This window comes from Salmo salar, chromosome 12 (genome assembly GCF_965601325.2).
Source record: "Salmo salar chromosome 12, fSalSal1, whole genome shotgun sequence".
In the NCBI taxonomy this organism is placed as follows: Eukaryota; Metazoa; Chordata; class Actinopteri; order Salmoniformes; family Salmonidae; genus Salmo; species Salmo salar.
In genome coordinates this window covers 42339821-42360450 of record NC_138302.1, presented here as the reverse complement: position 1 = coordinate 42360450, position 20630 = coordinate 42339821, and the positions used below count along the sequence as shown (strand labels likewise).

The window sequence follows — 20630 nt, the reverse complement described above, 5'->3', positions numbered from 1 at the left end:
AGGCCAGACGGATTACCAGATTGTGTAATCCGAGCATGCACTGACCGACTGGCAAGTGTCTTCACTGACATTTTCAACTTCTCCCTGTCTGAGTCTGTAATACCAACATGTTTCAAGCAGACCACCATAGTCCCTGTGCTCAAGAACACTAAGGTAACCTGCCTAAATGACTACCGATCCGTAGCACTCACGTCTGTAGCCATGAAGTGCTTTGAAAGGCTGATCATGGCTCACATCAACACCATTATCCAAGAAACCCTAGACCCACTCCAATTTGCATACTGCCCCAACAGGTCCACAGATTATGAAATCTCTATTGCACTCCACACTGCCCTTTCACACCTGGACAAAAGGAACACCTATGTGAGAATGCTATTCATTGACTACAGCTCAGCGTTCAACACCATAGTGCCCTCAAAGCTCATCACAAAGCTTTGGACCCTGGGACAAAACACCACTCTCTGCAGTTGGATCCTGGACTTCCTGACGGGCCGCCCCCAGGTGGTAAGGGTAGGTAACAACACATCCGCCACACTGATCCTCAACACGAGGGTCCCTCAAGGGTGTGTGCTCAGTCCCCACCTGTACTCCCTGTTCATTCATGACTGCACGGCCAGGCATGACTCCAACACCATCATTATGCTTGCCGATGACACAACAGTAGTAGGCCTGATCACCGACAATGACGAGACAGCCTATAGGGAGGAGGTCAAAGACCTGACCGTGTGGTGCAAGGACAACAACCTCTCCTTCAACGTGATCAAGACAATGGAGATGATTGTGGACTACAGGAAAAGGAGGACCGAGCACACCCCCATTCTCATCGATGGGGCTGTAGTGGAGCAGGTTGAGAGTCAAGTTCCTTGGCGTCCACATCACCAACAAACTAACATGGTCCATGCATACCAAGATGATTGTGAAGAGTGCACGACAAAACCTATTCCCCCTCAGGAAATTTGATTTGGTAGGGGTCCTCAGATCTTCAAAAGATTCTACAGCTGCACCATCGAGAGCATCCTGAAGGGTTGCATCACTGCCTGATATGGCAACTGCTCAGCCTCCGACCGCAAGGCACTACAGAGGGTAGTGCGTACGGCCCAATACATCACTAGGGTCAAGCTTCCTGCCATCCAGGACCTCTATACCAGGCGGTGTCAGAGGGAGGCCCTAAAAATTGTCAAAGACTCCAGCCACCCTAGTTATAGACTGTTCTCTCTGCTACCGCACGGCAAGCGGTACTGGAGCGCAAAGTCTAGGTCCAAGAGGCTTCTAAACAGCTTCTACCCCCAAGCCATAAGACTCCTGAACATCTAATCAAATGGCTACCATGACTATTTGCACTGCCCCCCCCCCCCCCTTATTATCTATATATAGTTACTTTAATAACTCTACCTACATGTACATATTACCTCAATTACCTCGACTAACCTGTGCCCACGCACATTGACTCTGTACCGGTCCCCCTGTACACAGCCTCGATATTGTTATTTTACGGCTGCTCTTTAATTATTTGTCTTGTTATTCTTTAATTATTTCTTTTTTTTCTATTTTTTTCTTAAAACAGCATTGTTGGTTAAGGGGTTGTAAGTAAGCATTTCAATTTAATACCTGTTGTATTTGATTTGATTTGACAATGACATTCTAGATGATTCTCTGCTCCCAACTTTGTGGCAACAGTTTGGGTAGGCCCTTTCCTGTTTCAGCATGACAATGAACCTTGCTTTGTGCACGGGGCATTGTCATGCCCATGAAACAGGAAACAGGCCTATGAATCTTTCTCCACCAAACTTGGTTTGCACTATGCATTCGGGCAGGTAGCGTTCTCCTGGCATCTGCCAAACCCAGTTTCGTCCATCAGACTGCCAGATGGTGACGCGTGATTCATCATTCCAGAGAACGCGTTTCCACTGCTCCACAGTCCAATGGCCGCGCCCTTTACACAACTCCAGCCGACGCTTGGCATTGCGCATGGTGATCTTAGGCTTGTGTGCAGCTGCTCGGCCATGGAAACCCATTTCATGAAGCTTCCGACGAACAGTTATTGTGCTGACGTTGCTTCCAGAGGCAGTTTGGAACTCAGTCGTGAGTGTTGCAACCGAAGACAAACAATTTTTACACCTGACGTGCTTCAGCACTCGGTGGTCCCGTTCTCTGAGCTTGTGTGGCCTACTACTTCACAGCTGAGCCGTTAAAGTTCCTCAACGTTTCCACTTCACAAAAACAACACTTACAGTTGACCGGGGTAGCTCCAGAAGGGCAGAAATTTGAACTGACTTGTTGGAAAGGTGGCATCCTATAACGGGGCCACATTGAAAGTCACTGAGCTTTTCAGAAAGGCCATTCTACTGCCAATGTTTGTGTATGGAGGTTGCATGGCTGTGTGCTCAATTTTATATACTTGTCAGCAACGGTGTGGCTGAAATAGCCAAATCCACTAATTTGAATGGGTGTTCCCATACTTGTGTGTGTGTGTGTGTGTATATATACAGTACCAGTCAAAAGTTTGGACACACCAACTCATTCAAGGGTTTTTCTTTATTTTTACAATTTCCTACATTGTATAATAATAGTGAAGACATCAAAACTATGAAATAACACATATGGAATAATGTAGTAACCAAATAAGTGTTACACAATTAAAATATAATTTATTATTGTCATGTCCTGGCCAGTATAAAGGTTAATTAGTATTGTAGTTTGGTCAGGACATGGCAGAGGGTATTCGTTTTATGTGGTTCGGGGTGGTGTGTTTTGTTGAAGGGGCATTTGGTTTAAGTATTCCGGGGTTTTTGGGCACTGTTTGGTTTTCAGGTATTCTATGTTTAGTCTAGTATGTCTGTTTCTATGTTTGGTTAATTGGGGTTGGGACTCTCAGTTGAAGGCAGGTGTTGTCTATCTGCCTTTGATTGAGAGTCCCATATATTAGGGTGTGTTTGTGTTTGTTATTTGTGGGTGATTGTTCTGTGTTAGCCTTATGCTTTGCCAGACTGTTTTTTGTCGGTCGTTATTTCTGTTTGTTATTTTGGTGTTCATTTTGTATTCATTAAAACGGCGAGATGAGCATTCACATACCTGCTGCGTTTTGGTCCTCTTTAACCGACGACAAGCGTGACAATTATTTGAGATTCTTCAAAGTAGCCACCCTTTGCCTTGATGACAGCTTTGCACACTCTTGGCATTCTCTCAACCAGCTTCACCTAGAATACTTTTCCAAAAGTCTTGAACTAGTTCCCACATATGCAGAGTACTTGTTGGCTGCTTTTCCTTCACTCTGCGGTCAACTCATCCCAAACCATCTCAATTGGGTTGAGGCCAGGTGATTGTGGAGACCAGGTCATCTGATCCATCACTCTCCTTCTTGGTCAAATATCCCTTACACAGCCTGGAGGTGTGTTGGGCCATTGTCCTGTTGAAAAACAAATGATAGTCCCTCTAAGCTCAAACCAGATCGGATGGAGTATCGTTGCGCCTTTCCAATAATAAAAATAGAAAATATTAAAATAGTAGAAATAAAGAAAAACCCTTGAATGAATAGGTGTGTCCAAAAGTTTGGGGACACATTTTTTGCCCATTAAAATAACATCAAATTGATCAGAAATACAGTGTAGACATTGTTGATGTTGTAAATGACTATTGTAGCTGTAAACGGCAGATTTTTTTATGGAATATCTACATAGGTGTACAGTTGCACATTATCAGCAACCGTCACTCCTGTGTTCCAATGGCACGTTGTGTTAGCTAATCCAAGTTTATAATTTGAAATGGCTAATTTTTGCAATTCTGTTAGCACAGCTGAAAACTCTTGTTCTGATTAAAGAAGCAATCAAACTGGCCTTCTTTAGACTAGTTGAGAATCTGGAGCATCAGAATTTCTGGGTTCGATTACAGGCTCAAAATGGCCAGAAACAAAGTACTTTCTTCTGAAACTCGTCAGTCTATTCTTGACTGGCCAATAAAAAGAAAAGATTAAGATGGCCAAAAGAACACAGACACTGGACAGAGGAACTCTGCCTAGAAGGCCAGCATCCCGGTGTCGCCTCTTCACTGTTGATGTTGAGACTGGTGTTTTGCGCATAGATCTCCTCAGGCCCGTATTCTTCCCAGTCCACCAGGTACTGCCAGCCGCGACCCCGACGGCGCACCTCCAGAAGCCACCGGAGGGTATAGGCAGGATGGTCGTCAATGAGCCAAGAGGGTGGAGGAGCTGCTTAGGAGACAGAGGACTGACGCAGACAGGGATACATGGAAGGTGGGGTGGATCCTGAGAGAGGCTGGGAGTTTCAGGCACACAGCAGAGAGGTTAATGACACGGTCAGTCTCAAAGGAACCAATGAATCGGGGAGAAAGTTTCTTCAATGCCACTTTCAATGGCAGGTCCCTCGAAGAGAGCCATACCCTTTGGCCTGGGGTGTAGACTGGAGCTGAGGCACTGCGACAGTTTGCTTGGGACTGGGTCCTTGCGGAGGCACGGAGAAGAACAGCCCGGGCCTTCCTCCAGGTGCGATGACAACGGCGCATTTGGTCAAGGGCAGAGGGAACCGCAACCTCAACCTCTTGGGCGGGGAACAAGGGGGGTTAGTAACCCAGAGCACACTTGAAAGGTGACATACCTGACGAGGCGTTGGTGAGGGTGTTGTGGGCATATTCAACCCAGGGTAGCTGAGCACCCCAGGAGAAAGGGTTAGCAGAAGTCACGCAGCGTAGGGCAGTCTCCATCTCCTGGTTGCCCCGTTCGGTCTGGCCGTTGATCTGGGGATGATATCCAGAAGAAAGACTGACATTGATACCAAGAGCTGAACAGAAGGATCTCCATACCTGGGATGTCAACTGGGGTCCCCTGTCGGAAACGATGTCAGAGGGAATGCCTTGCAGACGAAACACATGGGATACCATCAGGTCCTCAGTTTCCCTGGAAGATAGGAGCTTGGAAAGGGGAATGAAGTGAGCCGCTTTGGAAAATCTGTCAATAACGGTGAGGATGACTGAGTTACCATTAGATGGGGGAAGGCCAGTGAGGAAGTCTAGAGCTATGTGTGACCAGTGGCGACTGGGTATGGGAAGAGGGTGAAGCAGACCGGAAGTGGGTTTAGTGGTGGTTTTATTCCGGGCACAGACCGAGCAGGTTGAGACAAACTCCCAGGCATCTCTCTCCATAGTGGGCCACCAAAAGTGGTGATGCAGGAAGGCGAGGGTCCGGTTTATACCAGGGTGACAGGTGAGGTGGGTAGAATGGGCCCACTGAAGAACATCAGAGCGAACAGAATCAGGAACAAACAGCATTTCTAGGACCGGTCAGGCTGGTGGCAACAGGTTGGTGGCAACATGCAGGTGGATGGCACAATGGAATCTGGCTGGGAACCAGTGTTGTCGGCAGTGAACTGGTGGGAGAGGGCGTCAGGCTTGGTGTTCCTAGAACCGGGGCGATGAGTGTGAAATTGAATCTACCGAAGAACAAGGCCCACCTGGCTTGTCGGGAGTTCAGACGTTTGGCGGTCTGGATGTAGGACAGGTTTTTGTGGTATGTCCACACAATGAAGGGGAGTACAGAGCCCTCCAGCCAGTGACACTACTCCTCAAGAGCCAGCCTAACTGCCAGGAGTTCCCGGTTACCGACATCAAAATTGTTCTCTGCAGGTGAGAGTTTACGGAAAAGAATGCACGTGGTTGGAGCTTCTAATCAGAGGGAGAACGTTGAGACAGAACAGCATCTATCCCGGTGTCGGAGAAGTCCACCTCCACGAGGAACTGGAGTTCTGGGTCCGGCTGAGAGAGGACCGGAGCGGCGCGGAAGTGAAGTGGCGCTTGAGTTCCAGGAACGCTGCCTCTGCCTCAGGGATCCAGTGGAACAGAGTGGAGGTGGAGATGAGAGTGGTGAGAGGTGCTGCCAGACGGCTATAGTTGCAGATGAAACGTCTGTAAAAATTGGCAAACCCCAGGAAACGCTGTAGCTGCTTCAGGTTAGAGGACGCAGGCCACTCTGTGACTACCATGACCTTGGCGGGGTCCATACGTAACTCCCCCTGTGTAATAATATAACCCAGGAAAAACACAGAGGAAGCATGAAACTCACATTTCTCAGCTTTGACAAAAAGCTTATTCTCCCACTGTCACGAATTCCGCCGAAGTCGGCTCCTTTCCTAGTTCGGGCGGCGTTCCGCGGTCGACGTCACCGGCTTTCTAGCCATCGCCGCTCCATTTTTCATGTACCCATTTGTTTTGTCTTGTTCCCTCCACACCTGGTTTTCATTCCCCAATCACACTACACATATTTATTCCTCTTTTCCGCCTCATGTCTTTGTGTGAGATTGTTTGTGTGTTACGTGTTTTGTAACGTGCCAGGCTGGCATTTGTTATTTCTGTGTTATTTCACGAAGCTTGTTTGTATTGTTAAACATTTATGTTTTGTGACAGTTTTTGCGCGCTTTACACTTTGCCTTGTTGGCTGGAGGTTTTTGACGCAGCTGCGTCCGTCTGTAATCTTTCTCCTGCCAAAATAAAGTGTGCGCCTGTTCACAATTCTCTGCTCTCCTGCACCTGACTTCACCACAAGTACGCACACGCCTGACACCCACAGCCATTGGAGAACTTGGTGAACGTATTGCTGGTGAGCCCCAGGGTCCTTAGAAAAAATATGAATGTCATCCAAATAGACAAAAATGAAGCGTCCAATCACATCCCTCAGCACATCATTGACTAGGTTCTGGAAAGCAGCAGGAGCGTTAGTAAGACCAAAAGGCATGAACAAATACTCAAACTGACCAAGTGGTGTGTTAAACGCAGTTTTCCACTCGACCCCCTCTCTGGTGGTAGGCATTCTGGTGGTAGGCATTCTGGAGGTCGAGTTTGGTGAACACCATGGCACCATGGAGGGATGCAAAAAATGAACTGATGAGTGGCAAGGGACAACTTGTTTTTCGCTGTGATATTATTCAGCCCATGGAAGTCTATGCACGGCCTCAGTGACGCATCCTTCTTATTTACAAAGAAAAAACCAGCATCCACCGGAGAGTATGAAGGCCTGATAAGTCCTGCAGCCAGGGAATCATGGATGTACCTCTCCATAGCCTTGTGCTCGGGGCGAAAGAGGTTATACGACCGGCTACTGGGAAGAGGAGCTCCAGGCAGGAGGTCAATGAGGCAGTCGTACGGCCGATGAGGCGGCAGCGACAGGGCGTTGTGCTTGCTAAACACAGGAGCTAGATTGTGATACTCAGGAGCAACTGTTGACACATCCGGAGGTTCTGGAATGGACTGGGGCACAGACAAGGCAGGAGCAACGGCAGAATGTAAACAATTAGAGTGACAAAATTAACTCCAAGTGGTTACCCTTCCGGCTGTCCAGTCGATCTGAGGGTTGTGCAGCTTTAACTATGGATGGCCAAGAACCAGGGGAGAGTGAGGACAGTCGATTACATGGAAACGGATCCTTTCCTGGTGGTTTCCAGAGAGATGCAGGATGACAGGGACAGTCCTCTCCCAGACACTGTCGCAGACTCTCCCAGACACTCCCAGACAGCTGCCCATGGAGAGCGTTGACATCGAGGGGTGAATCGAGTGAACAGTGTCCAGGCCCAACTGAGTAACGACACCACGGTCCAGGAAACTCTCATCGGCGCCCGAGTCAAAACTGTTCGCTGCTCTGGCACCCCAATGGTGGAACAAGCTCCCTCACGACGCCAGGACAGCGGAGTCAATCACCACCTTCCGGAGACACCTGAAACCCCACCTCTTTAAGGAATACCTAGGATAGGATAAAGTAATCCTTCTAACCCCCCCCCCCCCTTAAAAGATTTAGATGCACTATTGTAAAGTGGTTGTTCCACTGGATATCATAAGGTGAATGCACCAATTTGTAAGTCGCTCTGGATAAGAGCGTCTGCTAAATGACTTAAATGTAAATGTAAATGTAAGATGAGCATACACTCGGCTATGCTTGACCACCTGGTTAATTAATTTCATGTTCCAGCTGATAATGCATGTGGAGCCTAGAGTATGTGAATTAGGCATAGTCATAGTAATCAGAAATTAATGTTAGTACAATCTGAAAGGTCAGAGTAATAAAATATAAAGAAAATAAAAAACAGTTAAAAACAACAAAATACCCAGAAGAAAACCTATGCTGGCCTTCCCCCTGTCGGAAGGCAGCATCTACCTCTCCTAGACTAGAGCAAAATTCTACCATGTTAAACTGAACCTAAGTAGAGCTCTATCCAGGGTGAACATAGTCAAGTTTACACATAGGGAAAGGGATTCTGGAGGGAACCAACTCAGCCATCCAAGGTATCTTATGCAACATGCATATTTGAAGGATAGTAAAACAATATATAAAAAGGAGTTATAGGTATATGTCCCCCCCCCCACCAACCCCATCCACTTGGGATGACTTAAAACAAAAATATGTATACAGTTGAAGTCAGAAGTATTTGTTCTGTCTTTTCAGGTGGATCAAACTGAAATTACAACCAACTTGGCCCCAAAGTGTCTTAATAGGGCGAGCCAGAACAACTTCAATGCGCTTTGACATAGATTCTACAAGTGTCTGGAACTCTATTGGAGGGATGCAACATTTCCATGAGAAATTCCATCATTTGGTGTTTTGATGATGGTTGTAAAAAACGCTGTCTCAGGCACTGAGACGGCCACATCATGTGGTTTATATCGTTTTCATGCTAATCAAACCATTCAGTGACCACTCGTACCTTGTGGATGGGGGCATTGTCATTCTATGGGGCCATAGAGATGTTGTTGGCACTGACAGAGATGGTCACCTCGCTTCGAGTCCTTAGCAAACTATGCAGTATTTTTTTTAATGTATTATTTCTTACATTGTTAGCCCAGAAAATCTTAAGTGTTATTACATACAGCCGGGAAGAACAATTGAATATAAGAGTGAAGTCAACTTATCAACATTGCGACAAGGAATATGACTTTCCCGAAGCGGATCCTTTGTTTGGACCACCACCAGGACATTGGATCAAATCCCAGAGGCCGACCCAAACAACGTCGCTGCAGGAGAGGTAAACGGAGTAGCCTCCTGGTCAGACTTTGAAAGCATGCACACCACCCACCGCTTCCGAGTATATTACGCTCCAATGTCCAGTCTCTACACAACAAGGTGGACAAAATTAGGGCAAGGGTTGCCTTCCAGAGAGACATCAGAGATTGTAACATTCTCTGTTTCATGGAAACATGAAACCATATATCCTGAGGCTGCATTTATTATAGCTGGGGAATTGAACAAAGCTAATTTAGAACAAGGCTACCTAAATTCGATTAGCACATTGACTGTAGCACTCCCGCGGGCAATACACTGGACCACTACTACCATAACTTCCACGATGCATACAAGGCCCTCCCCCGCCCTCCCTTTTGCAAATCCGACCACGACTCCATTTTTCTCCAACCGTCCTACAGGCAGAAGCTCAAACAGGATGTAACCATGACTAGAACCATTCAATGCTGGTATGACCAATCGAAATCCACCTTTCAAGACTGTTTTGATCACGCGGACTGGGAAATGTTCCGGGAAGCCTCAGAGAATAACCTCAATGTATACGCTGACTCGGTGAGTGAGTTTATAAGGAAGTGCATTGGAGAGTTTGTACCCACTGTGACTATTAAAACCTACCCTAACCAGAAACTGTGGATAGATGGAGGCATTCACGCAAAACTGAAAGCGCGAACCACTGCATTCAACCAAGGAATATAACCTACCCTGGGAATATGGCTGAATATTCGCAAGGCAATCAAACAAGCGAAATGTCGGTATAGGGACAAAGTGGAGTCGCAATTCAATGGCTCAGACACGAGACATATGTGACAGGGTCTACAGGCAATTAGGGACTACAAAAGAAAACCAGTCATATCACGGACACCGACGTCTTGCTTCCAGACAAACTAAACACCTTCTTTTCCCGCTTTGAGGATAATACAGTGCCACCGACGCGGCTCGCTACCAAGGACTGCGGGTCCCCCCCTTTCCTCCGTGGCCGACGTGAGTAAGACATTTAAATGTGTTAACCCTCGCAACGCTGCTGGCCCAGACGGCATCCCTAGCCGTGTCCTCAGAGCATCAGCAGACCAGCTGGCTGGTGTGTTTACGGACATATTCAATTGCTCCCTATCCCAGTCTGCTGTCCCTACATGCTTCAATATGGCCACCATTGTTCCTGTACTCAAGAAGGCAAAGATAACTGAACTAAATTACTATCGCCCCGTAGCACTCACTTCTGTCATCATGAAGAGCTTGGAGAGACTAGTCAAGGATCATATTACCTCCCCCTTACCTGCCACCCTATACCCACTTCAGTTTGCATACCACCCCAACAGGTCCACAGACGATGCAATCGCTATCACACTGCACACTGCCCTATCTCATCTGGACAAGAGGAATACCTATGTAAGAATGCTGTTCATTGACTACAGCTCAGCATTCAACACCATAGTACCCTCCAAGCTCATCATTAAGCTTGAGGCCCTGGGTCTCAACCCCACCCTGTGCAATTGGGTCCTGGACTTTCTGACCGTCCGTCTCCAGGTGGTGAAGGAAGGAAACAACATTTCTACTTCACTGGTCCTCAACACTGGGGCCCCACAAGGGTGCGTACTCAGCCCCCTCCTGTTCTCCCTGTTCACCCATGATTGCGTGGCCATGCACGCCTCCAACACAATCTTCAAGTTTGCAGACGACACAACAGTAGTGGGCTTGATTACCAATAACAACGAGACAGCCTACAGGGAGGAGGTGAGGGCACTCGGAGTGTGGTGTCAGGAAAACAACCTCTCACTCAACGTCAACAAAACAAAGGAGATTATCGTGGACTTCAGGAAACAGCAGAGGGAGCACCCCCTATCCACATCGACCGGGCAGTACTGGAGAAGGTGGAAAGTTTTAAGTTCCACGGCGTACATATCACGGCAAACTGAAATGGTCCACCCACACAGACAGTGTGATGAAGAAGGTGCAACAGCGCCTATTCAACCTCAGGAGGCTGAAGAAATGTGGTTTGTCACCTTAAACCCACACAAACTTTTACAGATGCACAATTGAGAGCATCCTGTTGGCTGTATCACTGCCTGGTACAGCAACTGCACTGCCCTCAACCGCAAGGCTCGCCAGAGGGTGGTGTGGTCTGCACAACGCCTCACTGGGGCAAACTACCTGCCCTCCAGGACACCTACAGCACCCGATGTCACAGGAAGGCCAAAAAGATCATCAAGGACAACAACCACCCGAGCCACTGCCTGTTCACCCCACTACCATCCAGAAGGCGAGGTCAGTACATGTGCATCAAAGCTGGGACCGACAGACTGAAAAACAGCTTCTATCTCAAGGCCATCAGACTGTTAAACAGCCATCACTAACAGAGAGAGGCTGCTGCCTACGTACAGACTCAAATCATTGGCCACTTTAATAAATGGATCACTAGTCACTTTAAATAATGCCACTTTAATAATGTTTACATATATTACATTGTTCATATCATATGTACAGTTGAAGTCGGAGGTTTACATACACTTAGGTTAGAGTCATTAAAACTCAAACTATAGTTTTGGCAAGTCGGTTAGGACATCTACTTTGTGCATGACACAAGTAATTTTTCCAACAATTGTTTACAGACAGATTATTTCACTTATAATTCACTGTATTCAGTGGGTCAGAAGTTTACATACACTAAGTTGACTGTGCCTTTAAACAGCTTGGAAAATTCCAGAAAATTATATAATAGGCTAATTGACATCATTAGAATCAATTGGAGGTGTACCTGTGGATGTATTTCAAGGCCTACCTTCAAACTCAGTGTCTATTTGCTTGACATCATAGGAAAATCTAAAGAAATCAGCCAAGACCTCATGAAAATAATTGTAGACCTCCACAAGTCTGGCTCATCCTTGGGAGCAATTTCCAAACACCTGAAGGTACCACATTCATCTGTACAAACAATAGTACATAGTACACAAGCATAAACACCATGGGACCACACAGCTGTCATACCGCTCAGGAAGGAGACCTTTTCTGTCTCCTGGAGATGAACGTACTTTGGTGCGAAAAGTGCAAATTAATCCCAGAACAACAGCAAAGGACCTTGTGAAGATGCTGGAGGAAACAGGTACAAAAGTATCTATATCCACAGTAAAATGAGTCCTATATCGACATAACCTGAAAGGCCGCTCAGCAAGGAAGAAGTCACTGCTCCAAAACCGGCATACAAAAAGCCAGACTACGGTTTACAACTGCACATGGGGACAAAGATCATACTTTTTGGAGAAATGTCCTCTGGTCTGATGAAACAAAAATAGAACTGTTTGTGGCCATAATGACCATTGTTATGTTTGGAGGAAAAAGGGGGAGGCTTGCAAGCCGAAGAACACCATCCCAACCGTGAAGCACGGGGGTGGCAGCATCATGTTGTGGGGGTGCTTTGCTGCAGGAGAGACTGGTGCACTTCACAAAATAGATGGCATCATGAGGGAGGAAAATGATGTAGATATATTGAAGCAACATCTCAAGACATCAGTCAGGAAGTTAAAGCTTGGTTGCAAATGGGTTTTCCAAATGGACAACGACCACAAGCATACTTCCAAAGTTGTGGCAAAATGGTTTAAGGACAACAAAGTCAAGGTATTGGAGTGGCCATCACAAAGTCCTGACCTCAATCCCATATAAAATCTCTGGGCAGAACTGAAAAAGTGCGCGCGAGCAAGGAGGCCTACAAACCTGACTCAGTTACACCAGCTCTGTCAGGAGGAATGCTCCAAAATTCACCCAACTTATTGTGGGAAGCTTGTGGAAGGCTACCCGAAACGTTTGACCCAAGTTGTCACAATTTAAAGGCAATGCTACCAAATACTAATTGAGTGTATGTAAACTTCTGACCCACTGGGAATGTGATGAAAGATATAAATGCTGAAATAAATCATTCTCTCTACTATTATTCTGACATTTCACATTCTTCAAATAAAGTGGTGATCCTAACTAACCTAAGACAGGGAATTTTTACTAGGTTTAATTGTCAGGAATTGTGAAAAACTGAGTTTAAATGTATTTGGATAAGGTGTATGTTACCTTCTGACTTCAACTGTATATACTGTATTTTATACCATCTATTGCATCTTGCCTATGTCGCTCGGCCATCGCTCATCCATATATTTGTGTGTATAAGGTAGTTGTTGTGGAATTGTTATATTACTTGTTAGATATTACTGCACTGTCGGAAATCGAGGCACAAACATTTTGCTACACTCGCATTAACATCTGCTAACCATGTGTATGTGACCAATACAATTTGATTTGATTTTTATACATGACCCAGAGCATGATGGGATGTTAATTTCTTAGGAATTGCTCAGGAATCACACCTGTGTGGAAGCAACTGCTTTCAATATACTTTGTATCCCTCATTTACTCAAGTGTTTCCTTTATTTTGACAGTTACCTGTACATGTAGTTCAGTACTCCCCAACTCTGGCGATTAATATGTTGATTGCGTTGAATCAGGTGAGTTTGTCCAGGGCTACAACAAAAAGGTGTGCTGTTGGGGGTACTCGAGGATTGGAGTGCCCTATATGGTGCAGTACTTTTAACCAGGGTTCGTAGGACTCTGGTCGAAAGTAATGCATTATATAGGGAATAGGGTGCCATTTGAGACGCAATCATCACTGTGTGTAAATGCTTGCCTTCTTCATCCTCTCCTCTATACAGGGTCTCCCCTTTACAGAACTCTTTTCGATCCAAGGCCCTGTCGGGGAAATCTACCAGGGTGCATCCCTCTCCCAGTCGGATGGGAGCCAGTATCTGGGGACAGCAACCTGAGCAGGTGGACCGGATATTCCAGGCCTTACGGAAAGGCCTCAAGTAAGTAGCAACTCCAATCATATGAATATCCAATGGAGTAGACAAGAGTGAAGTTGCCCCTAGTCGCCGATCTAAGGTTTTATGTTTTCCCCTTTAATTGGTAGGGGGGTACACTTGGGGAAACATAAGCTGATCTTAGATCTGTGCATCAGGGCAACTTGCTGTTAATTCAGAAGTCTCATGTACTGCACTGCACCAATCAGCATCACGCACAGTGCTTGGTGGCTGATATTGAGCTTTGTTGGCAGGGAGTATCTAGATGGCCATCAGACGGAGATGGACTTCCTGTCCTCCCAGCAAAGAGACACCAAGAGGAACTCCAGACTGGTGAGTATATAGTAGTTGAGGTTGTTGGATGGGAAAATGGGAAGTATGGGCTCATCGCATTACACTCCTAGATAAAAAAAAGTTGATTTGTTTGTCACCATAGGTTCCAGGTATAACCCTTTGGTGGTGAAAACGGTTCTACTTACAACCTTTTAGTGGACAAACGATTCCACGTAGAACCTTGTATTAATGAAAGGATTCCACTTATAACCAAAAATAGTTATTTTCAGAGGGTTCTCCTACGGGGACAATTGAAGAGTCCTTTATGGTTCCAGATATAACCTTCTTTTCTAAGAGTGTAATGAGTGGAACTGCAGTAAACACATGGAAAAGAAAGCCTCCACAGTCCAGTCACAATGAGCAATTTAGGCTCTTTCTCAACAGTCTTTTCTCAATCTCTCACATCCACTCTTCTCGTCTCCTCAAAACACATTGGAGTAGAATATCTGAGGTTCCTTATCTAGGATCTCTTCCTTCAAAACTGTTTGAGAAAGAGGCTAGGAAAGAGAATGTGAGGAATAAAGAAACAACTTTTAAGACATAGCTTTTGTATCGAGTTCGTAAAATATATAGATCTCTCAGAAATAAACCTAGACATTCCTCTGTTTTCAGGCTTTTCTGTATGATTTGGAGAAGGTGAGATACCGTTTTTTGCCTGCTCTCTTATTATTTTTCAAATGGTCAAAATTAATTGTCATGGGGCCTCCCGAGTGGCGCAGTGGTCCAAGGCATTGCAATGCTAGCTGTGCCACTAGAAATCCTGGTTCGAGTCCAGGCTCTGTTGAAGCCGGCCGTGACTGGGAGACCCATGGGGCAGTGCACAATTGGCCCAGCGTCGTCCGGGTCAGGGGAGGGTTTGGTCGGCAGGGATGTCCTTGTCCCATCGCGCTCTAGCGATTCCTGTGGCAGGCCGGGTGCATGCACACTGACATGGTCGTCAGGTGTACAGTGTTTCTTCCGACACATTGGTGTGGCTGGCTTCTGGGTTAAGCGGGCATTGTGTCAAGAAGCAGTGCGGCTTGGTTGGGTTGTGTTTCGGAGGACGCACAGCTCTCAACCTTCGCCTCTCCCGAGTCCATATGGGAGTTGCAGCGATGAGACATGACTGTAACTACCAATTGGATACCATGAAAAAGGGGTATAAAAAAAGAAGACAAAAAATGTAAAATTACATTTAAAAATTGTTTTCATAAAATGTACCAAAATGTGATTTTGCGATGTCAGGAGATCCGAGCATTGGAGAGATACATAAGAAGACTGGAGTTCCAAATCAGCAAGGTAACAACTTCCATAACTTTCCTAATGCATATTGCTGGTGTTTTTATTTAACAGACATGATACTGAAGAGATGACAGGAAATGTATGACATCTATGAGTCAGAGGGGCAGTGGTTTAGTTTCGAACCCATGCTGTCTCTGGTATACATGCATACCAGGATCAGCAGCACAAACCGCTAGACCACACAGGCCACACTTCTATGACCTCTATGTAGGTCTATGTAGTGTCAATTCTGTTTCCACCACAGTCAAACACTGAGGGATTTTCCCACCAGCCAATGTGCATCGATGCATCAGGAAGAATAACACCATGTGGGAGCAACAGCCTCATAAATAACCAGAGGGAGGACAAAATGGTTGCCTGTTTATATTTACATTTCCAGGTGGAAGAGCTGTACGAGACTTACTGTATCCAGTGGCGTCTGTGTCAGGGTGCGGTGAACATGAAGAAAGCCTTCGCTCTATCGCCCTCTTCACGGGCTTCCAGAGAGAGCCTGCAGGAACTCAACCGTAACTACCGCCACAGCCTGGAGGTATTGCAGGCACACGCAGTCGGGTGCCACACAACTTAATTTACCTCAACAATTTCATGGGTTATCTCACATACTGTATACACAGATCCTCTGGTCAAACGTGTCCTTCGGTTGCCATGTTTATAACATATGGGTGGATATGGGACATAAACAAACAACCAAAAGATTGTTCATCTTCCTGTTTCATGAGTTAATTTGCATGTAATACGCTTAGCAGCCAACCGCTGAGTCTGGAGTCACAGGTCACTGATGGGCACCTGAAGGCCCATTACGCTTCATATTTCATGGATTCTAATACACACCATAATTCTATGTACCATTTCCAGAGGGAAGGTATGGGTCACACGTGAGCTAGCGTAACCCCATTTACCACTGACATAGTGTGGAGGTATGGTTCACAGATGGACTTTGAATCTGCCATTTGTCTTCTCTTGTCATGGGTTCTCACACACAGCATTTCACTATAAGATCTATTAGACATATTCAAGTATACTTTAAAGGATTTTTAAGTAGTTTATAAACAGGTTGATTAGTTCATAGATAGATTATAAACTAACAATAAACAATGTACAAACTACCTATAAATACTTTATAAAGTTAACCTTTGTGTAAAGTGTTACCAAGACATTATAAGTCTCTGATCATGCAGACAACTCTATAGGTCCAGTTAGATCAATAAATAAATTGTGAAAATGAAGTACAGTAGCAATCCACTGCTGATCATAACCTACACATATTTTCAGGATATGTGTGTCATGGAGGGGGAGTTGGAGATTCTCTTGGGAGAGCTTCACATCAAAATGAAAGGTAAAACATATGTTCAACCTTCATCATTCTAGTGAAATGGAATACAAAAAATGGCACACCTCAATGGCAAGCTTCAACTTTGTCTGAAAAATATATTCCAACAGGATTGATCGGCTTCGCTCGACTATGCCCAGGCGACCAATACGAGGTGAGTGCCTCTATCAAAACATATCCCAGTGAAAAACGCTCTGAGGAACCACAACTGAGGTAAAAGACTCAGGCGGTGGCCGAAATGGCACCATATCCCCTAAAGCTCTAAGGACCTTGGTCAAAAGTAGTGAGCTTTATAGGGAATAGGGAACAATATGGGACACGGTCTCAAATATGTATGCTTTTTTCCATCCAGGTTGTGATCCGTCTGGGGAGGCAGAGGTGGAAGATCCGTGGAAAAATCCAGACGGATGATAGGCAGTCATGGGATGTGGAGGAGATGATCTTCCTCGCTCACATCCACGAGAACTTTGAAATAAAGGTGAGCTTTTGGGGGCGGCTTCCCAGACACAGATTAAATCTAGTCCTGGACTGAAAAACTTGCTCAATTGAGAATCTGTATTGAAACTGGCTCTTAATAGTTTTAATCTGTGTCTAGGAAACTGGCCCCTAAAGATTTAGACTGAGCTGCATCTCAAATGACAGTCTAACTCATACATAGTGTATAACTTTTGACTGGAGCAACGTATGGTCACATAGCGCACTACTACAGAGGTAATAAGGTGACATTTGAGATTTAGAAGCAGTTGAAAGCAGTTGATTTTCCCTGTGGAAGCTTCATTTGTGTGTCTGTCAGGTACATCCAGGCACATCAGGATCACACATGACAATACATTCAGATGCTCTCCGGGGGAAGCCCACACACCAGTGTAAACGTCATATCCTGTCAGGGACGACCATGTGGGTAGTGATGACAAGCTTATTCCTGTCCTTTGTGTGCAGAAACACAGTGGCATACAGTGCATAATGTGGATGAAGTTACATTCTCTGTTGATGGGGAAAACAACATCCCTTCTGTGAAAGAGATATGAAGCCCATTTTCTGGCTAAGTAAGGTATCTTTACAAAGGACAATGGATTTCCAGTCAAACTAGTCTAATTGAAATTGCAGACGTTCAAAGCTTGAAACAGTAGTCTTCAAGTGCATGATAATACACCTTAAAAACAAAAAAGGTAAACGGCTGTGAATGAAAAGGATAGAGAAAGAAGAAAGTTGTATTGTTAGGAGTCTACACCTGAAGAATGAGGAGTAAGACATTTCTGACCTTGTGTGACGTTTCAACTGACCAATCATGTGTCTCTACGCAGGTAACAGAGGTCAAGGGACTGGGCTCCCTGCTGGTTGGCATGGTAATGTGTAAGAGTGCTGACTTCTTCATGTCTCGACCCCAGCTCATGGTAGTGGACATCACTGAACTAGGCACCATCAAGCTCCAACTAGAGGTGGTGTGGAAGTAAGTACACCAGTTAGCCATTTTAAAAATGATTTACAAGGTTTAAGTTTATATGCAGAGTACATTGTGACATTGGGGGGGATTCTCTATTTTTTCAAAGGACTTCAGGTGAATGCACAAAAACATGTATGGGTTAGACATGTATTATAAGACATGTATTTTAACGGTAAACATGTATTACCTTTTAATGTGGCATTAACACAACCAGTCATGATATTTTCATCTGAGTGTCAAACAAATCACTTCAAAAAGTAGGCTACCTGTTCACGTTCGTCGACTCAAAAATAATTCCAGCATCCAAACAGTGCACTGTGCACCGGCCATTTGATGAATGGAAATAGACATCTGTTATAAAACACCAAAAAGTGTAATTACATTCGCAGATTGTCATTTGGCCAACACTCTTGTAGCCTGAATTAATTGATGGAAATTGAACTGTTTTTGTAAAAAGAAAAGTTGGGACACCTGAAAAGGGGCTGAAATACAGGAAACAAATACAGTTGTGTCTGTCCTGAGCTCATCGGCATAGGAAACTGTGAGGGCCCAGTTTGCTAGCAAATGTTCAAGACAGATGCAGAGATGCAGATAGGCGGAGTAGAGAGCAGAATGCAATTAAAAGAACCTGAACCAACTGTCACTGGTATAAACCATGACAGAGAGGTGGTGGTGTTGGTTTCATTCGAAATAAACTTTTATTTTCATATTTGTATCAGTATCAGTACACTGTTTATATGGTTATGGTTATAGGGTGCTGAATTATTCCTGATTATACTGAGAAGTTAGTGGTGATGTGTGCAGGTAGGAATATCTTCCTTATAAATAAAACTATACGAACGTGAAACTAGGTAAAAACTAGACCCTGGAGTTTTACCTGTTCAGGTCACATGGTCAGGGAAATCAGCTGGTTCTTATTTATAGGTCATACTGTATGTAGGTCAACGGTTTGGAAGTTGTGTTTTTTTTCTCTCTGAGAATTGAACGTAGCATGTATTAGATCAATATAATGATATTTGCAGCTGCTACTAAGACAGTGCTAGACAGATTTAGATAATTGAAGCATTTTTCTCTGCCAGTTTTTCATTCATTCCTAAGAGAGGGAGGACTGAAACTGACTGAAACACAGACCAGACAATTACTGTACCTCTCCTCTAACATGACCCAGCTGTGAAAGAACAGCTGATCCTATACAGGCTATAGACTACCTCATCCATCCCCTTCCATGGAGACACACACATACACACACAAACATACACAGAAACACACGCAGACACACACACACACACAAATGCTCTGCCCTTGCACCACGACAGATCAGATTACAGTGGGTATATAGACTCCAGGTGGAGGACATTTCATGGTTTCTCTTCACAGTGCTGGTAGTTTAACCAGATCCTAAACCTCGGCCATGTCACGCATTTCTTCGTCTTCTGACGATATAACGAAATCATCGTCGGAAAAGGTAGACCAATACGCAGCAGGTATGTGATTGTTCATTTTGAACATTTATTCACTTCAAAACGAAATACAAAAACAACAAACAAGAAAACGAACGATTCACTGACAGTCTGGTAAGGCACTAGGCTAAACACAGAACAATCACCCACAAAATACAAACACAAACACACCCTACTATATGGGACTCTCAATCAAAGGCAGATAGACAACACCTGCCTTCAACTGAGAGTCCCAACCCCAATTAATCAAACATAGACATACACTCACTAGACTCCACATAGAAATACCTAAACATAAACCAAAACCCGGAATTACTAAATCAAACACCCTTTTTACAAAACACACCACCCTGAACCACAAAACAAATACCCTCTGCCACGTCCTGACCAAACTACAATACTAATTAACCTTTATACTGGCCAGGACGTGACAGGCCATCAATAAGTGCCATCTGATTGCTCCTCCATTCTGTCATGATGACCTGCTTTCTCAGTCAGCACACCAGCCATATAAACTACCTTTTGGTTTACTCTGAGAATGAGTTACACTAAAATAAAAATAAAAATGGAGTACCTGCAAAACACCAGTATCAACGTCAAGAGTGAAGAGGCAATTCCGGGATGCTGGCCTTCTAGGCAGAGTTCCTTTGTCCAGTGTCTGTGTTATTTTGCCCATCTTAATCTAATTATTTTTATTGGCCAGTCTGAGATATGGCTTTTTCTTTGCAACTCTGCCTAGAAGGCCAGCATCCCGGAGTCGCCTCTTCACTGTTGATGTTGAGACTGGTGTTTTGCGGGTACTATTTAATGAAGCTGCCAGTTGAGGACTTGTGAGGCGTCTGTCTCTCAAACTAGACACTCTAATGTATTTGTCCTCTTGCTCAGTTGTGCACCAGGGCCTCCCACTCCTCTTTCTATTCTGGTTAGAGCCAGT

The 20630-nt window shown here is 45.0% G+C and overlaps 1 protein-coding gene across 3 annotated transcripts in view; it reads left to right on the top strand.

Annotated features, from left to right (window-relative positions):
• The window catches only part of ripor3 (RIPOR family member 3), a 79809-nt gene that overhangs the window by 34525 nt on the left and 24654 nt on the right, over positions 1-20630 (top strand). For all 3 annotated transcript variants that reach the window (XM_014131631.3, XM_014131628.3, XM_014131629.3), the window contains exons 3-11: positions 13702-13854; positions 14103-14181; positions 14794-14817; positions 15406-15459; positions 15842-15991; positions 16735-16798; positions 16903-16946; positions 17145-17270; positions 18097-18242. In XM_014131631.3, the coding sequence (XP_013987106.1) occupies positions 13702-13854; positions 14103-14181; positions 14794-14817; positions 15406-15459; positions 15842-15991; positions 16735-16798; positions 16903-16946; positions 17145-17270; positions 18097-18242 (840 nt within the window). The remainder of the gene's footprint in view (positions 1-13701; positions 13855-14102; positions 14182-14793; positions 14818-15405; positions 15460-15841; positions 15992-16734; positions 16799-16902; positions 16947-17144; positions 17271-18096; positions 18243-20630) is intronic.